The sequence below is a fragment of the Chelonia mydas genome, chromosome 7, assembly GCF_015237465.2.
Source record: "Chelonia mydas isolate rCheMyd1 chromosome 7, rCheMyd1.pri.v2, whole genome shotgun sequence".
Taxonomy (NCBI): domain Eukaryota; kingdom Metazoa; phylum Chordata; order Testudines; family Cheloniidae; genus Chelonia; species Chelonia mydas.
Window position 1 is genome coordinate 19,440,982 of NC_057853.1, and position 13,145 is coordinate 19,454,126.

At 44.4% G+C, this 13,145-nt stretch overlaps 1 protein-coding gene across 1 annotated transcript in view; it reads right to left on the minus strand.

Annotated features, from left to right (window-relative positions):
- Positions 1-1,038: 1,038 nt before the first annotated feature.
- Positions 1,039-13,145, minus strand: part of C7H3orf20 (chromosome 7 C3orf20 homolog) — a 49,546-nt gene continuing 37,439 nt past the window's right edge. Inside the window, exons 17-18 of the mRNA XM_043552094.1 lie at positions 3,420-3,545; positions 1,039-1,318 (exon numbers count right to left, since the gene is read on the minus strand). Coding sequence (XP_043408029.1) covers positions 1,192-1,318; positions 3,420-3,545 — 253 coding nt within the window. The 3' untranslated portion in view covers positions 1,039-1,191. The remainder of the gene's footprint in view (positions 1,319-3,419; positions 3,546-13,145) is intronic.

Genomic DNA, 13,145 nt, shown 5'->3' on the forward strand with positions numbered 1-13,145 from the left:
CCAGGATATTAGAGAGACTCTTTTTCAGGTTTGTATAAGCTCAGAAGCTTGTCTCCCTGACTGACAGAAGTTGGTCCAGTGAAAGATATTACCTCACCCACCTTTTCTCGTTAAATGTCGTTGGTAGGTAGCTCTCCATATGTATTTAAAAACAAGGGCATTATGCCAGTGCAGTTTTGTTATGTGTTTAACGTTAGATAAACTCCACCTCCAATCAGCTGGGAGCTCTTCCCTGATGTCCTTCCTCTTTTATCTGCAGACAATGGGGCAGATTCACTCCTGCTGGCAAAGGGATGTGAAATGTCCTCCTGACAGACACAGGAGCTGTTGCACTGGATTGGAATCCTATTTCAGGGCTGGGTGGCAGCTTTAAATTCTGACCAGAGCACCACATGGCAGGAGCCCACTGGTTGGGGTTGCCTGGAGACGCACTGAAGTATCTTTGCCAATATGCCTTCATCCTGACCTGTATCAGTTCTTTTCCAATTGTGGGGTCACCCCCACAGCTCTGTCAAAATCCCTCTATCCCGACCTGCTTTATTCCTAGTTATTTTGGAGAGCCCCCTTCTCACAACTCTGGCAGGGCACCTCAGTACTGCTTGCCAGCATCTCTTGTTTATCCCAGTCCTGGGCCACTCCAGTCATATAGAACTGAGTGTACTATCATACTGGTTGCCAGAGTATTATCTAAACAGGCTGTTATCCTCCCTTTTTTGCTTCTTGCACCTTTATGGCAAGCCCTCGAATATGCAGATACTCCAACAAGCTTACCGCAGAGATTCCTCTATGTTCCTGGCTCACCTGGACTTGTTCAGTGTTAGCTTATTCCCCTACCTCCATTGCAAAGACATTCTAGGATGTCTTTGGACACTTGTTAAAGCAGACACTTAGTTCACATGAATCCTCAATGATTTGGTTTCTCTCTGGTTCTTCTGTCAAGCTGAAATTCTCCAGGCATTGTGCAATCACTGGGGTCAGTGTACACGGGGAGGAACCTTCTTTAAGTGAGGAAAAAAAGACCAAGCAAACCAAGAAGCATTTGCTGACTGCAATTTTATATTGAGATTTTAAAAGTAAATATTTCCCGTTACTAACAATCAAAATATAACAGATTGGACAAAATGGCAGAGTAGGTTTAGAAAGATGTAGCTATGGACAGGTATCTCTGTGTGAAGTAGATGCCTGGGGTGTCTATTTTCTAGCCTCACTGGTTCTTCTGCTGTCTTTTGCTTGTGCTATTTGAGGTTTTTGGTTTTTCTTCTGCTTCTGCTGCTGCTGCATTGAAAAGATGCACTTCATGGCTGTCAAAGTCTTTAATCTAGTAAGGAAAATACAGAGAGGGTAAAGGGGGTTGAGTTGTCTTGTAGTTTGAGGGAAGGTATCTATAAATCAGATCCTAAATATTTCATATGGGAAAAATAAAGCCGTGTTAGGAAAAGCACAGTTCAGCAATATAAAGATATGATACCTATTAAAACAGCCTCCTTAGAAATGGGCTAACTCATTTAAGTGCCCAAGACAGTCCTAATTATGTCTTATTTGACCTGACCCCACACTCCTACTCCACCCATTGGGGTTCTGATTAGAAAACAGGAGAGGACTAGATTAGTCTTAACTGTGGGTTGGAGCAAAGTGCAACAAACCAAACCAAAGCGGCAACATAAGGTTGAATTTAGCTCTCTGTTACACCAGAGAAACTCCTGTCAAATCAATTAGTCCCAACTGAGGAGAAGGACATTAGCGTGAACTAGGGATATGTAAATTTGAGCCCACAGCATCCACATGGGGGAGTTACAGTGCAGCATTTTGGTGCATGCTGCTATTCACACCCTCACAGTCCAAACTGCAGGGCAGTGTAGACATGCCCTTAGAGCAGAATTCAGCCTCTATCTAAGGTCTCATTTTAGGCTTTGATAGGTTCTTTGGGCTACATTCTGTCCTTATGTATATTCATGGGCAGATTCCCATTGTGTCCAGTGGGAGATTCACAGGCATATGTCAGAGTGGAATCTGACCCACAGAAATTTAGAGTTGGGAGTGGCCTACTGTGTGATAATATTCACCTGTCCATCCAGAACCATTTTCTGGAGTGTACAGTCAATTGCTTTGTCTAGGCTAGTTCTAAACAACTGCCAGGGATGGAGTTTCTATCCCAGGCATATTATCCTACAGTCTGAGACCTCACTGTGAAGATACTTTTACTAATAATCACCCTACATATTATTTTTTCAGTTTCCTCCCACTGCTCCTCATTAAATCCTATGGGCCACTCTAAACAATTTCTCGCCCTTACCAAGGATTATGATGATTGCAAAAAGTTCTACATATTTAGGGTGCCTAAAAGTTTAGACAGCACTCCTCTAAAACTTGAACTCTACAGATGAGGGGGATGTTTCTCTAGACACATCACTTAACTTATTAAGGGCTTCAGAGGCACAAAATCAGATTCCCTTCTCCCCCTTATTGTGGAAGTACTAAAAAACTGTGTCATTAATTTAAAAAGAATTAATTTGCAAGTGGCTTTCCACAAGACAATGCTATTTTACTCCTTTTAGAAAAGCATGTTTTTAAATTCCCCGGGAGTGAATGTCCAGTCTGTTGGTCAGTCCTGTTTTAATACTGACTACAGTAACTTGACTGATGTAATCAGTACTGACTCATCAGAACAAGAAAATCTAAGAGTCCAACATCTAAGAGGTGATGTCCTGGTCAGCTGAAGTACAGGACCAAGGGGCCTCCCCCACTTCTGCGCAGGCTCGCCTCACCCACCCATAGCTCGGTAAATGCATCTCAGCATCATGGCACATAGCCCCACATATCCCCTGTTGCAATCTTCAGAACTCTACACCAGTCTGCCAGTGTGCCTCACACCTGACCTGTTTTATCCCTTGTTGACTCCACTGCTGGGCATCTAGTCCCTCTTCAGTCCAAACAAGGAGTGTTTAAAAGTTCCTCTTCACTAACATAGGGGTGCAGGCACAAAAACAAATGGCATGTTTTCCTGAGGATCTCTGTGCATCACCACATTCCCTACAGCACTTTTAAGGAAAGGTCAGATTACACAGAGTCACCTTTTCCATTAAACTCGCCACTCCTGCTGCAGCAAGTTGTCTCCTGAGTGGAGGGAGAGAAGTGGCATCCTAAGCTAAAAAGACACCGATCCTTTCCTTAGCTTCTCTCTGCACCAATTTTAAAAAAAGATGTCGTTTATAATCAGGGTTAGAGAGGAGCTAGCAGAAAGCCCAGGAGGCCTGCAAAATAAGTCACTCCCATGCCTCTTCTTTCTCTAAAGACCAAACCCTTGATTTAAAAAAAGTCTTTAACTGAGGGCAGCTAATAGGGAACACCTGCAGACGTTTCAGCTAATTCCTGGCTTTTTCAGGGGCAGCCTTTCCTGGGACAGCCTTCCCTGGACTTACATCTTTAGCTTTGAGCGGGGAGTATCTTTCCCCTTGGGCACTAAAGAAGGCTCTTCACTAGTTGTCTCCACTGAATCTTGTTGGCTATTCAATTTGTCCTGGTCAGGGTCCTCCACAGGGATAGAACTGCAAAGACAAAAAGAATTGCATTCGGTAATGCCGACTAGCATTTCAAGAGCATCTGTTCAGCATTGCCAATGGAGAGCCAGAACCACATGTCCAGACCTGAACACAGGAAGTGTAGGGCAAAGCCAGGAGCAGAATCCAGAGTCTGCTGCCTTGACCACAAGATCATCATCTTACATCCTGAAGAATGAGTTTTTATAACTGTTATTACCTAAGCCTAAACAGCCACTAAATATTGGATCTAAAATTATCTAGCCCTTTTCTGAATTCCATCAATAGCCAAATGGAGAAGGGCAACATGGTCTGGTAGACAGAACACTGGACTGAGAGTCAGGAGAGCTGAATTTTATTCCCAGCTCTACCACTGACTAGCTGTGTGATCTCGGGCAAGTCACGTCACCTCTCTCTGACCCTGTTTCCCATCCTACCCTTTGTCTGTCTTGTGTATTTGAACTGTAAGCAATTTGGGACAGGGATTATGTCTTACTCTGTGTTTGTACAGCACCTACCACAATGGGACCTTGATCTCAGTTGGGGCCTGCAGATGCTACTGTAATATAAATGGTAGCAGTAAAATTCAGAGTTAGTGTGTCCACGTACACACCATTTACTCCAGCATTGTTCTTGTTGCACCCAGTTACACCAGTTCTGAATCTTGCCCACTCTCTATCTGGTTTCTATAAAAGTGAGGGAGATTAAATCCCTGCCAATTTGTTAAACAAAACTGGGCTTCACCATGGAAAATGGCAAAAATTTGCTGCGTGGAATCGAAAGGGAGAAAAGAAAGCTTTTGCCCAAGTTGATATGTTGCCTTGTTCTCAGTGAAGCAACATATTCGCTGGTGGAAATGATCCAAAGTTTGTCCTGAATGCTCACAGAGCTGTGAGTGCAATCATGCCTCAGAATAAGCAAATGGTCTTTAAATGAGACATTATTTAAAATGAAAACAAACACCACTGTTCCTTATAACCGCTCCTTGCAAGCTGGAACTAAAACCTTACCACCCATTTCGAATTCCCCCTAGACGCTCACAGTGGCTTGTGTGGGAGACACCATCGTTCTGTGGATAGTGCACACAGTGCCTGAAGATTTGGGTCCTATTCCCAGCTGTGCCACTATCTCATTGTATTAGCAAAGGTAAACCTCTCTGAACACCTGTAAAATGGAGACAATTATGTTTATTCGTCCTTGTAAATCACTTTCAGATCTGTGCTGATAAGGAGGGCTGCTTATAAGCGCTAGACTTTAGTTCATTTTTGCAGTGTGACTCATGAGAACTAAGCCAGGGCCAGTAGTTTGTGGTCCTAGGGTTACTGTGGTGGTGTGATAGATTTTAGGACTGGGTAGCTGGCACTGTTTATAGAAAAGAGAGCATTGGGGGGGAAAATCACATGTAAGAATCAAAGAGAACAAAATGAGACAAAAGTCAAGTTTGGGGCTCATTAAGCTTAACAATTTCCCTTTAAAATGCATTTTTCCTAACTACTTCTTTATACCCTTGCTAGCCCCCAGATAAAGCACACAGCTTTACAAGAAACCGAATTTCCAGAGGGCTGCTAAAGGGTGAAGTGAATAGTGAAACTTCATTACACTAAATGGGGCTGATAGCTTTTGTGTAATGAAGTGATGAGCAGAGTCCATTATGAAATACACCTGTGATCGCATTCTCTTGTTAAGGGAGAATGCATACCTGCAATTCCCTTCTAATAGGTTCTTACTTTGAGTCGTTTATTTTTTCCTAGCTAAATTAATTCATAAGCCTGATTACTCACAATCCCAGCAGGTTCCTGATGTACAGTTTAGCACTAGTACTTGAAACAGACCATCTGGATCATAGGCATCAAACTTTGCCCAAGTAAAGACTGCACTGACAACTCCTCGTAGGCAGCACCCTGTATCAGCAATTAGGCTGGCTGCGTTACAGGACTTCACGGGTCTTAGCTCTGTTGTCCATGATCTGGACACTCGCTGTAGCTTACCCAAACCATTTGTAGCTAAACACAAACCATTAAAAAATTATATGCTATGGTAAATATGGACAGTCACAGACCCATGCACACGTGAACCCTATTTATAGGGTGAAATCATCAGGAATTTTAAATGGGTGCATAAGGGCCTAAAACAGTGGAAGTGATGTGTTTTTATTGACTTGGGGAGTGAAGGGGAGCAAAGCAGCAGAGAACCTATCTGGGAAACAGTACAGCCACTCTGCATGCTGGGAAAGTGGTAGCCATGCTGTCTCCTTCCAGGGAAATGGAGCGGGGAGAAATGAATGAGAAACGGCCATGAATGAGAAATGGCCACGTGGTCCAAAGACAATATGGATCTACCTTATGGAGGGGACTGATGAGAACTGCACCCATGCCTATGTAGAGTATAATCTTCACAGGGCAGGACATTTAGTCATTTGCCTCTCTAAAGTATCACGCACTCAGTATTAGACTCCCATAGCCTAACACCCAGCACTAGCCATCAGCGAGCTGGCTGGACACGTATACCAGGCCCTATGATCGACATTGGGATGGGGATCCATCCCTTCAGCCCTGCTGTGCTTTAGCACATTTTCATGCTACTCCTTTAACTGGGGTTTGCTCACTTTTTCAGGATAGGGCTCACAGAGAAGTAATTTTTTATCCCCACAGAAGACTTATATGGCAGGCAGAGGTCTCATCCAGCTATAAGTAGATGTCTGCACACTATAATGCATTGAAATAAGTCAGGGCTTTCATTCTACTTTGCCACAAGAGGAGTTTCGCTATACCCAAGGTCACTGTGACCCATCTAGCTGAGGTTTTTCTAAGGCACCTTCCACTGTGGTATCATCTCAGCATGTATATAGACAGATTCTGGAGTATGGGGCAAGAGAGAGGGACTGCAGAGTTGCAACTGAAATTGATGAGGAAAACATGTCAAAGGAGACTCTGTACCACATCTGCAGAGCTAGATGCTAGCAAAGAGCCCTCAGTATATAACATCATATCAATGGCCTCAGCTATATAATACAATGGCAGTGCCAAGGGAGGCACATTCATTGAGAGGTGTCCCAATCAGCCTGCTTTATGAGATCCCTGGGAGGAAGATATTGAAAGTTTAGTCCCATTTTTCAGTGACCTGATATAGTTATCACATGCTGTTTTGCAGGATAGATTGTGGAAAATCACAGCTTGATGGAGGATCTCTGACATTAAGGGTGGAAATGCTTTGGGCTTTATTTTTCACTACTTGCCTCATTTTATCTTGGATTGTTCCTGATAAAACAAAATGAGATTTCTCGTTGAAGTATCCATAAAGGGACTTGCAGCTCAAGCAACAGAAATTGCTGCTATCCAAGGACAGCCAGCCGTCCACAGGTGAGAACATGCCTTGGAGCTGCTGCCCTTTCCAATCAAGAGGTAACAGCTTCAATTTCCAGTGCTCCAGCTGCCATGGCCTGTTATTTAGATACTGATGGTATCTTGGGCGTAATGTAATGAGATGCTTAGCCATGGCGATTCCTGTCAACATGGGCACGGTTAAACTGAGTCCCAGGTTGGGGAAAATATATTCACGTAGGCTTTAGGGTTTTGTTGTTGTCTTCCTGTGCAACATGGGTGTAGGTGGGTATACGTCATGGATACCACCATAGAATAAAACCTTTAATTTCCCAGCAGAGCAATATTTTGTATTGCAACTGGCAGGTTTTTCATTATTCTTGTCAGAATTTTTATTAACATTAGTACTGGGTCTTTCCAGCTAACTGCACCGACTGTGTCAATGATCATATTGTGTGCGAGGGTGACTGTACCTCAGGAGACTTATGGGGATACTGCAAAAAGGAGGCTGATGGATCAGCAAGTCTGATACACATTTTAAATGGTCAGCTGTAACCCTGCTTTCAGAGCAGTGGGCAGAGGCTGCCCATTTGGCTCAGACAGACACATTCTATATGATCTCTTTATTACCAATGCCAGAGTGTGGGGAGCAATTAGCAGTCTTTTACATCTTCTTTTTCTGTTCCTTCTAACAATGTCCACATTATTCAGAAGTTGGAGGCACTGTGATTGAGAGGCGAAGACAAAGGACTGGGAGACAGGAGATCTAGGCTTTGTTCACAGATTTGCCCCTGACTGGGCTTGGGAAAGTCACTTGATAATAGAACTGGTTGGAACTATTGGAGGAGGTTGGAGCAGAACTGTTTCAGTTCTGCTGAAAATTTTGACTTTTTGGCCAAAAATCAAAAACCAAAATCTTTCAGATGGAAAATGAAATATTCAGTGTGGAAATGCAGGGGCTGTGCCTCATGAGAGTTACAGTTTGGGTGTCCCATGCTCCCATTCTCCTCTATAGGCCAGGCTCCCTGATCCGACTACATTTCTCATGATGAATCACACCCTTTGCTCGAGGGAAGGCAGTACATCAGGTAAGGCCCATGGCCACAGTGCATCACAGAAGATGAAGTTTAGCTGAAGAGCCCAGCCCAGGGAGGAGAATGGGGACATGTTGCAACTAAACTCCATTCAGTTTTCAGCCAAAAACAACACACTTTTCAGTTTTGGGGTACCTGTTTGATGAAAAAAATCAAACATTTCCAGAGAAAGGTGACACTTCACCAAAAGGTTCATTCTGTCAAAAAACAAATTTTCCATTGAAAAACAGTTTTGACAGAACATTTTTGGCCAACCGTACTAAATCTCTTTATACTGCAGTTTCCCTGAAGAATGGAGATGACACTTTCTCAGTGGAGTAAAGTGCTTTGAAAGCCATGAATGAAAAGCATCCTATAAAGTGTTATAAAGCTGAGGAAATCCTTCATGCCAGCATGGACTCTTGCCATCTGGTATTTGCCTGAGCAAGAAATTGCTTTGTGGTTGCATACTATGGGAGAGGATTTCCTGTGGTTTTAAGCACTAAGATCAGTCAGAACTCAAGTTCTCTAAAGACCTGGATTCAGTTTTCAGTGGGCTGTGCTTTTCAGGGAATATTCCCACAAAATTAATGCTTGAAGTAACATCATTCTCAGGATTCTCCTGTATGGTGCTTTGAAAGTTTCCTCCAGAACACTGAAGAATGGAAGCAACAGTAAAGAAATGCAATACGAAAATGAATGTCAGAAGAAAAGAAAAGCTGGGATCAAATCAACATTGGCTTTATCCAAGAGCCTTTACAAAGCAGAAGTTGTTTTGGTTTGATTTTGGGGGATGTCAGAAAGTTGGGGAATGTATATGGAGGGCTATTCGATCTTCCAGCAACAGGAATAAACCTCCAAATGACCCACCTTTGGACATGGTTTGCAGTCGGTCTTCTTTGTTCCCTCCATTACTTGCTTTAATTTGAAAGCATTTTAACTATTAGCAAAGTTCCAGCCTGTGTCACTGCACTCAATTATTCACAGCAATGGACAGAGACATTGACGGACTGCACAAGCATTAATGCAGTTTAGGACTGGGGGTGGCTGGCTCTTTGATAATTTATTACAGCCGATTATGCAGACCAGCAGAAACTCAGGGACTTTACTTACGATAAATGTGCAATGCATAATCCATCACTACCTGAAACATTAACTGGATAACCCAGTTCCTTAGTCTCTGTGGGTTTTAAGGCACCTGTGGTTGCCCGAGACACAGTCTTGTATTGTTTTCTGCATACCCTGTCCTGGGATAAATTTCACTGTAGGTGCATTCAATGCAATAGCAACACTATTGCAATATTATTAGTGCTAATAAAAACTAATAGGAATAGCACTGAGAAACAGCAGGGACCTCAGACTCTTAAAGCAGCTGAGCAAATCTTATGACTTCTGCATATTTTGCTGCTGTCATGCTGAGCCTTTAAAATAATTACTACTAAATGGCCAGTACTCTAGGAAGCGCGAGTCTGTCTTAGATTGTCTATTTGTCTTATGACAACGCCATGATGTATTCACCTTCTTCTTACTCCCACTCTCTGACTTGTTTCAACATGACAAATATTGATCGCTTGCTATGACTTCTTAGGAATCCAAGCGGGTGGGGTGGGATATGGACCTGTCTTTAAACATTTCATAAACAGTTCCACTACCTTTGACCTTTCCTGAAAACTCAGTGCCAGAGATTTGTCTCACTGTCCTTCAGACTGATAGGTTTTCCTTTTTTTTGCCACTTTCTAGCATTCCTTTTCTATGTTGAATGCATCCTATTACACAAGCCTTTGGCTTATTTTCCTGCCCACACCCCAGGCAGTTCACAATGGCACGCCCAGAAGAGAACACAGCTGTGGTGCTTTCCTGTTACTGGCTGAACTTGGTAGCACGGTTCTGTTTTCTTGTTTGTTTTGTAAAAACACACCACCACTGACCTGTGTTAAATCCTTGGGAGACTCCAGCCATTGACTGCAGCCCTTGTTCTTGTCTTGTCTATGACAAGCCATGTTCTAATTATTGGGTTCATGTAAAACTTGATGGCCCTGACCTCTCCCCTTCTGCATGGTCCCACATCTCCAATTATTCCCACTACCAAGTCAACTTCAGCACAACTGGAACTGAACTCCTCCACTGTCTCCTTTCTCCATCAGCAGATGTGCCATCTTCCATCCCATTACCCATGTTTGGAAGGGCACTGCTATCAGATTTAGCCCTGTTCATATCACTCGCACCTCTAGGCTGTCACCAAACCCTATTCGTTCTTCCACCGCAGCATCTAGCCAATCTGTGCTTTCTTCTCCAGTCTGACAGCTAAAAGACTCGCCATTGGCTGAGCCCTCTTAGCTGTCTCACCTGCGTCTGCTGTAGTCTCTACACCATGCTGCAGATCAGGAGTCCACAGCTGAGGCAGGAGGGAAAATTTTGCCTTACATTTCTACATTTTCCACACTACAAACTCCTGGCTTCAGACCAGCAGAAGGGAAGGTGGAAGCCCTTAGGAACAAACAGTTGATCCTCACTCTCGTTTTTGTGAGCCAATCTATTTATGACCATGGGAGAGGTTGGGTGAGGAGGAGCCACATTCCACCTCACTCTCCCACCCGTCCTTCCTCCCCATTCGTCACATTCTGCAGGGAGAATGAATGCTTGCAGCCACGATGCAATGTTTCTCTGCTTCCTCCCTTATCTCAGCTTCATCCGTCAGTCCAAGTGTAAGATCACGGACAAGCCCCGGTGACGTAAAATGGCTTCCTGATTCCTACAGCTCTGCTGTCCCCATCGCACGGAGACATCTTGTTATCAGCATGCTACCGCCCCACTCCAAGGGGATGCAGTGCTGCAACATGGGACTGTCTGGGGCTCTTTAGTGTTCTGCCCTGGGGCTGTGTGAAACACGGTATGGTCTGAAATACAGCAAACATCGCTACTGTGGGTCACTCAGATATACCTGAGTCTTGTGCCATCATTGTGCCTTCTGCACAGACACCCCCCCGCCCCAGACATCTGAGCCTCTTTGCACTTGGTTAGTGCCTGGCTGTGATTGAAAAGTCCATCCAGATGAGGTTCCTCTACCATCTTTTTAATGCAATTTAATCTATCCTGTGCCTTTATTTTAAGACTATCGGGCTGGCCCCCCATTTCCCTCCACAGTGCGCACAGCCTCACATGTAAGCTCCCAAATCCATTCCAAATGCCAAGGGCTGGGAACACACTCAGACCCAGAGGGCAAATGGGGCCAAATCTACCCCAGGTTTAGGCCCGTTGACATGAATGGACATGGAGCAGGGATGGATTTGGACCCGAGCGCTTTGTGTTACTCTTGACTGACCATCACCCCCACCCCCAAGTCATACAGCCAAGCAGCACTGAGCTCTCCTCCTTTAGAGAGGGGGTTTGCAGAATGTGCATGCTTTGGGTCAGCAGCTTTCCTCATGGCTCTGAGAATGCATTTTATTAAACCTTTATACACAAAGACACAGTGAGAATCGCTGTGAAAGTATGATGGTCCCCAGACAAAACTTGATAACTTGCTCTGTCTGCCTTGAGGTCATGCAAAGTAGTGCCACTTTGTGGTGACTCCTACTACATGTAAGCAGCCTGGAAACTGTCTATGGTCCTGGGTTTTAAAGGACTGATCAGTTTAGCCCTATACAATATAAAACAGAGGTCTCAAACTTAGTTTACCTTAGGGCCAGTGCCAGTCCTCAAATCCTCCCAGCGGGCCAATAATGTCACTTCGCTCCCTTGGCCTCACGCAGTCCTGGCTGACTCTGCCCGGCGACTAGTGACGCTGCCTCCATGGCTGACTCTGCCCAGCGACTAGTTATGATACCTCTGTCCCTCTCCCCCAGCCGATGGGAGCTGCGGCGGGGGGAAGGGGGAGCAGCACCTGCAGCAGACAGAGCCAGCAGCGTGGCTGCATGGGTCTCTCGTCCGGGGGGAGGGGCATGCAAATCTCTCCTGCCCGCTCCCCTCCTGCCCCTCCTCCCCCCAGCTGGCAGCCATGGGGGCCGGATGAAATAACTTTTTTAAAAGTTTCCATGGGCTGCAGTACGGAGGTTCTTGGGCCACAGATGGCCCACGGGCTGAGACTTTGAGACCCCAATATAGAACCTGCAGGATTTTCTATGTTATATCCACAGTAACATAGGAACTGCCATATCACATCAGACCCAAGGTCCATCTAATCCAATATTATGTCTCTGGTGATGGGCAACATCAGATGGTTTGGAGGAAGGTGCAGGAAACCTCATAGTTATGGAATAACCTGCCCAAAGAGAAAATGTCTTCCTAAACCTGATGTCCTTACTCAGACAAACATCCATTGAAGTCAATGGGAATGTTGCTTGGAGCAAGGACTGAATAAAATATCTGGCCCTCAAATTTTAGTACAGATCAGAAATATAAGATGCCAAGAAAGAAGATGAACAACAAAGAAAGAGAAAGAAAGAGAGTGTGTGCACTGACCTTTTCAGTGTTTCAAAGGGAACCTGCAGTTACAGAGGTTTCAATTACCTTAGTCCTTCAAAGGCATAAAAGCTCCTGCAAGCAAACCACTAGTGCCCAGCAGGGAAAGGGTCAATCACCCTTGCTGTATCAATCTACTACACTCAGTAGACAGATTCCAGTACACAGTGTAGTCTGTGTTTCCTGTCCAAGAGCAGCAAGATTAAAGTGAAAAAGAAAACAAGTTAACACTGCTCCTGGATATTTTTGCTACCCATATTACAGCTGCATTAAAAATAACTTCGGCCTCCATGAACATGACGGCAGAGAACATTACATACCACAGGAACGAACAGGCATTAGTCAGCGGTGGGGAAGGGTTACTGTAAGAGACTGCAAATGAGTTCATACCCTTCCTATATCATACGTGCAGCTAAGGATTTTCTCATCTGGCCTAATAAACTCCCAACACGCAGCACCAATTAACCCTTTGAATGCTAGATGTGCTCTTTGGGGCACCCAGTTTGGCGTAGTGCAGCGATTGTGGATGGAATCTTGGCATGTACTTCTCATTGCTAGTTTACAGACCAATGCCCGCGGCATGCACAGCATGAGATATCCCCTTAAAGCATTGGAAAGGCGTTTATTTGGAGTTACCCATTCTAAATAACAGCTGATGTTTAATGATTTTCCTCTGGAATCTGTAAGTGCTTTACAAAGGTGATTCAACATTATTGTCATCATTTTACACATGGGGATTTTATGGAGCAGACATC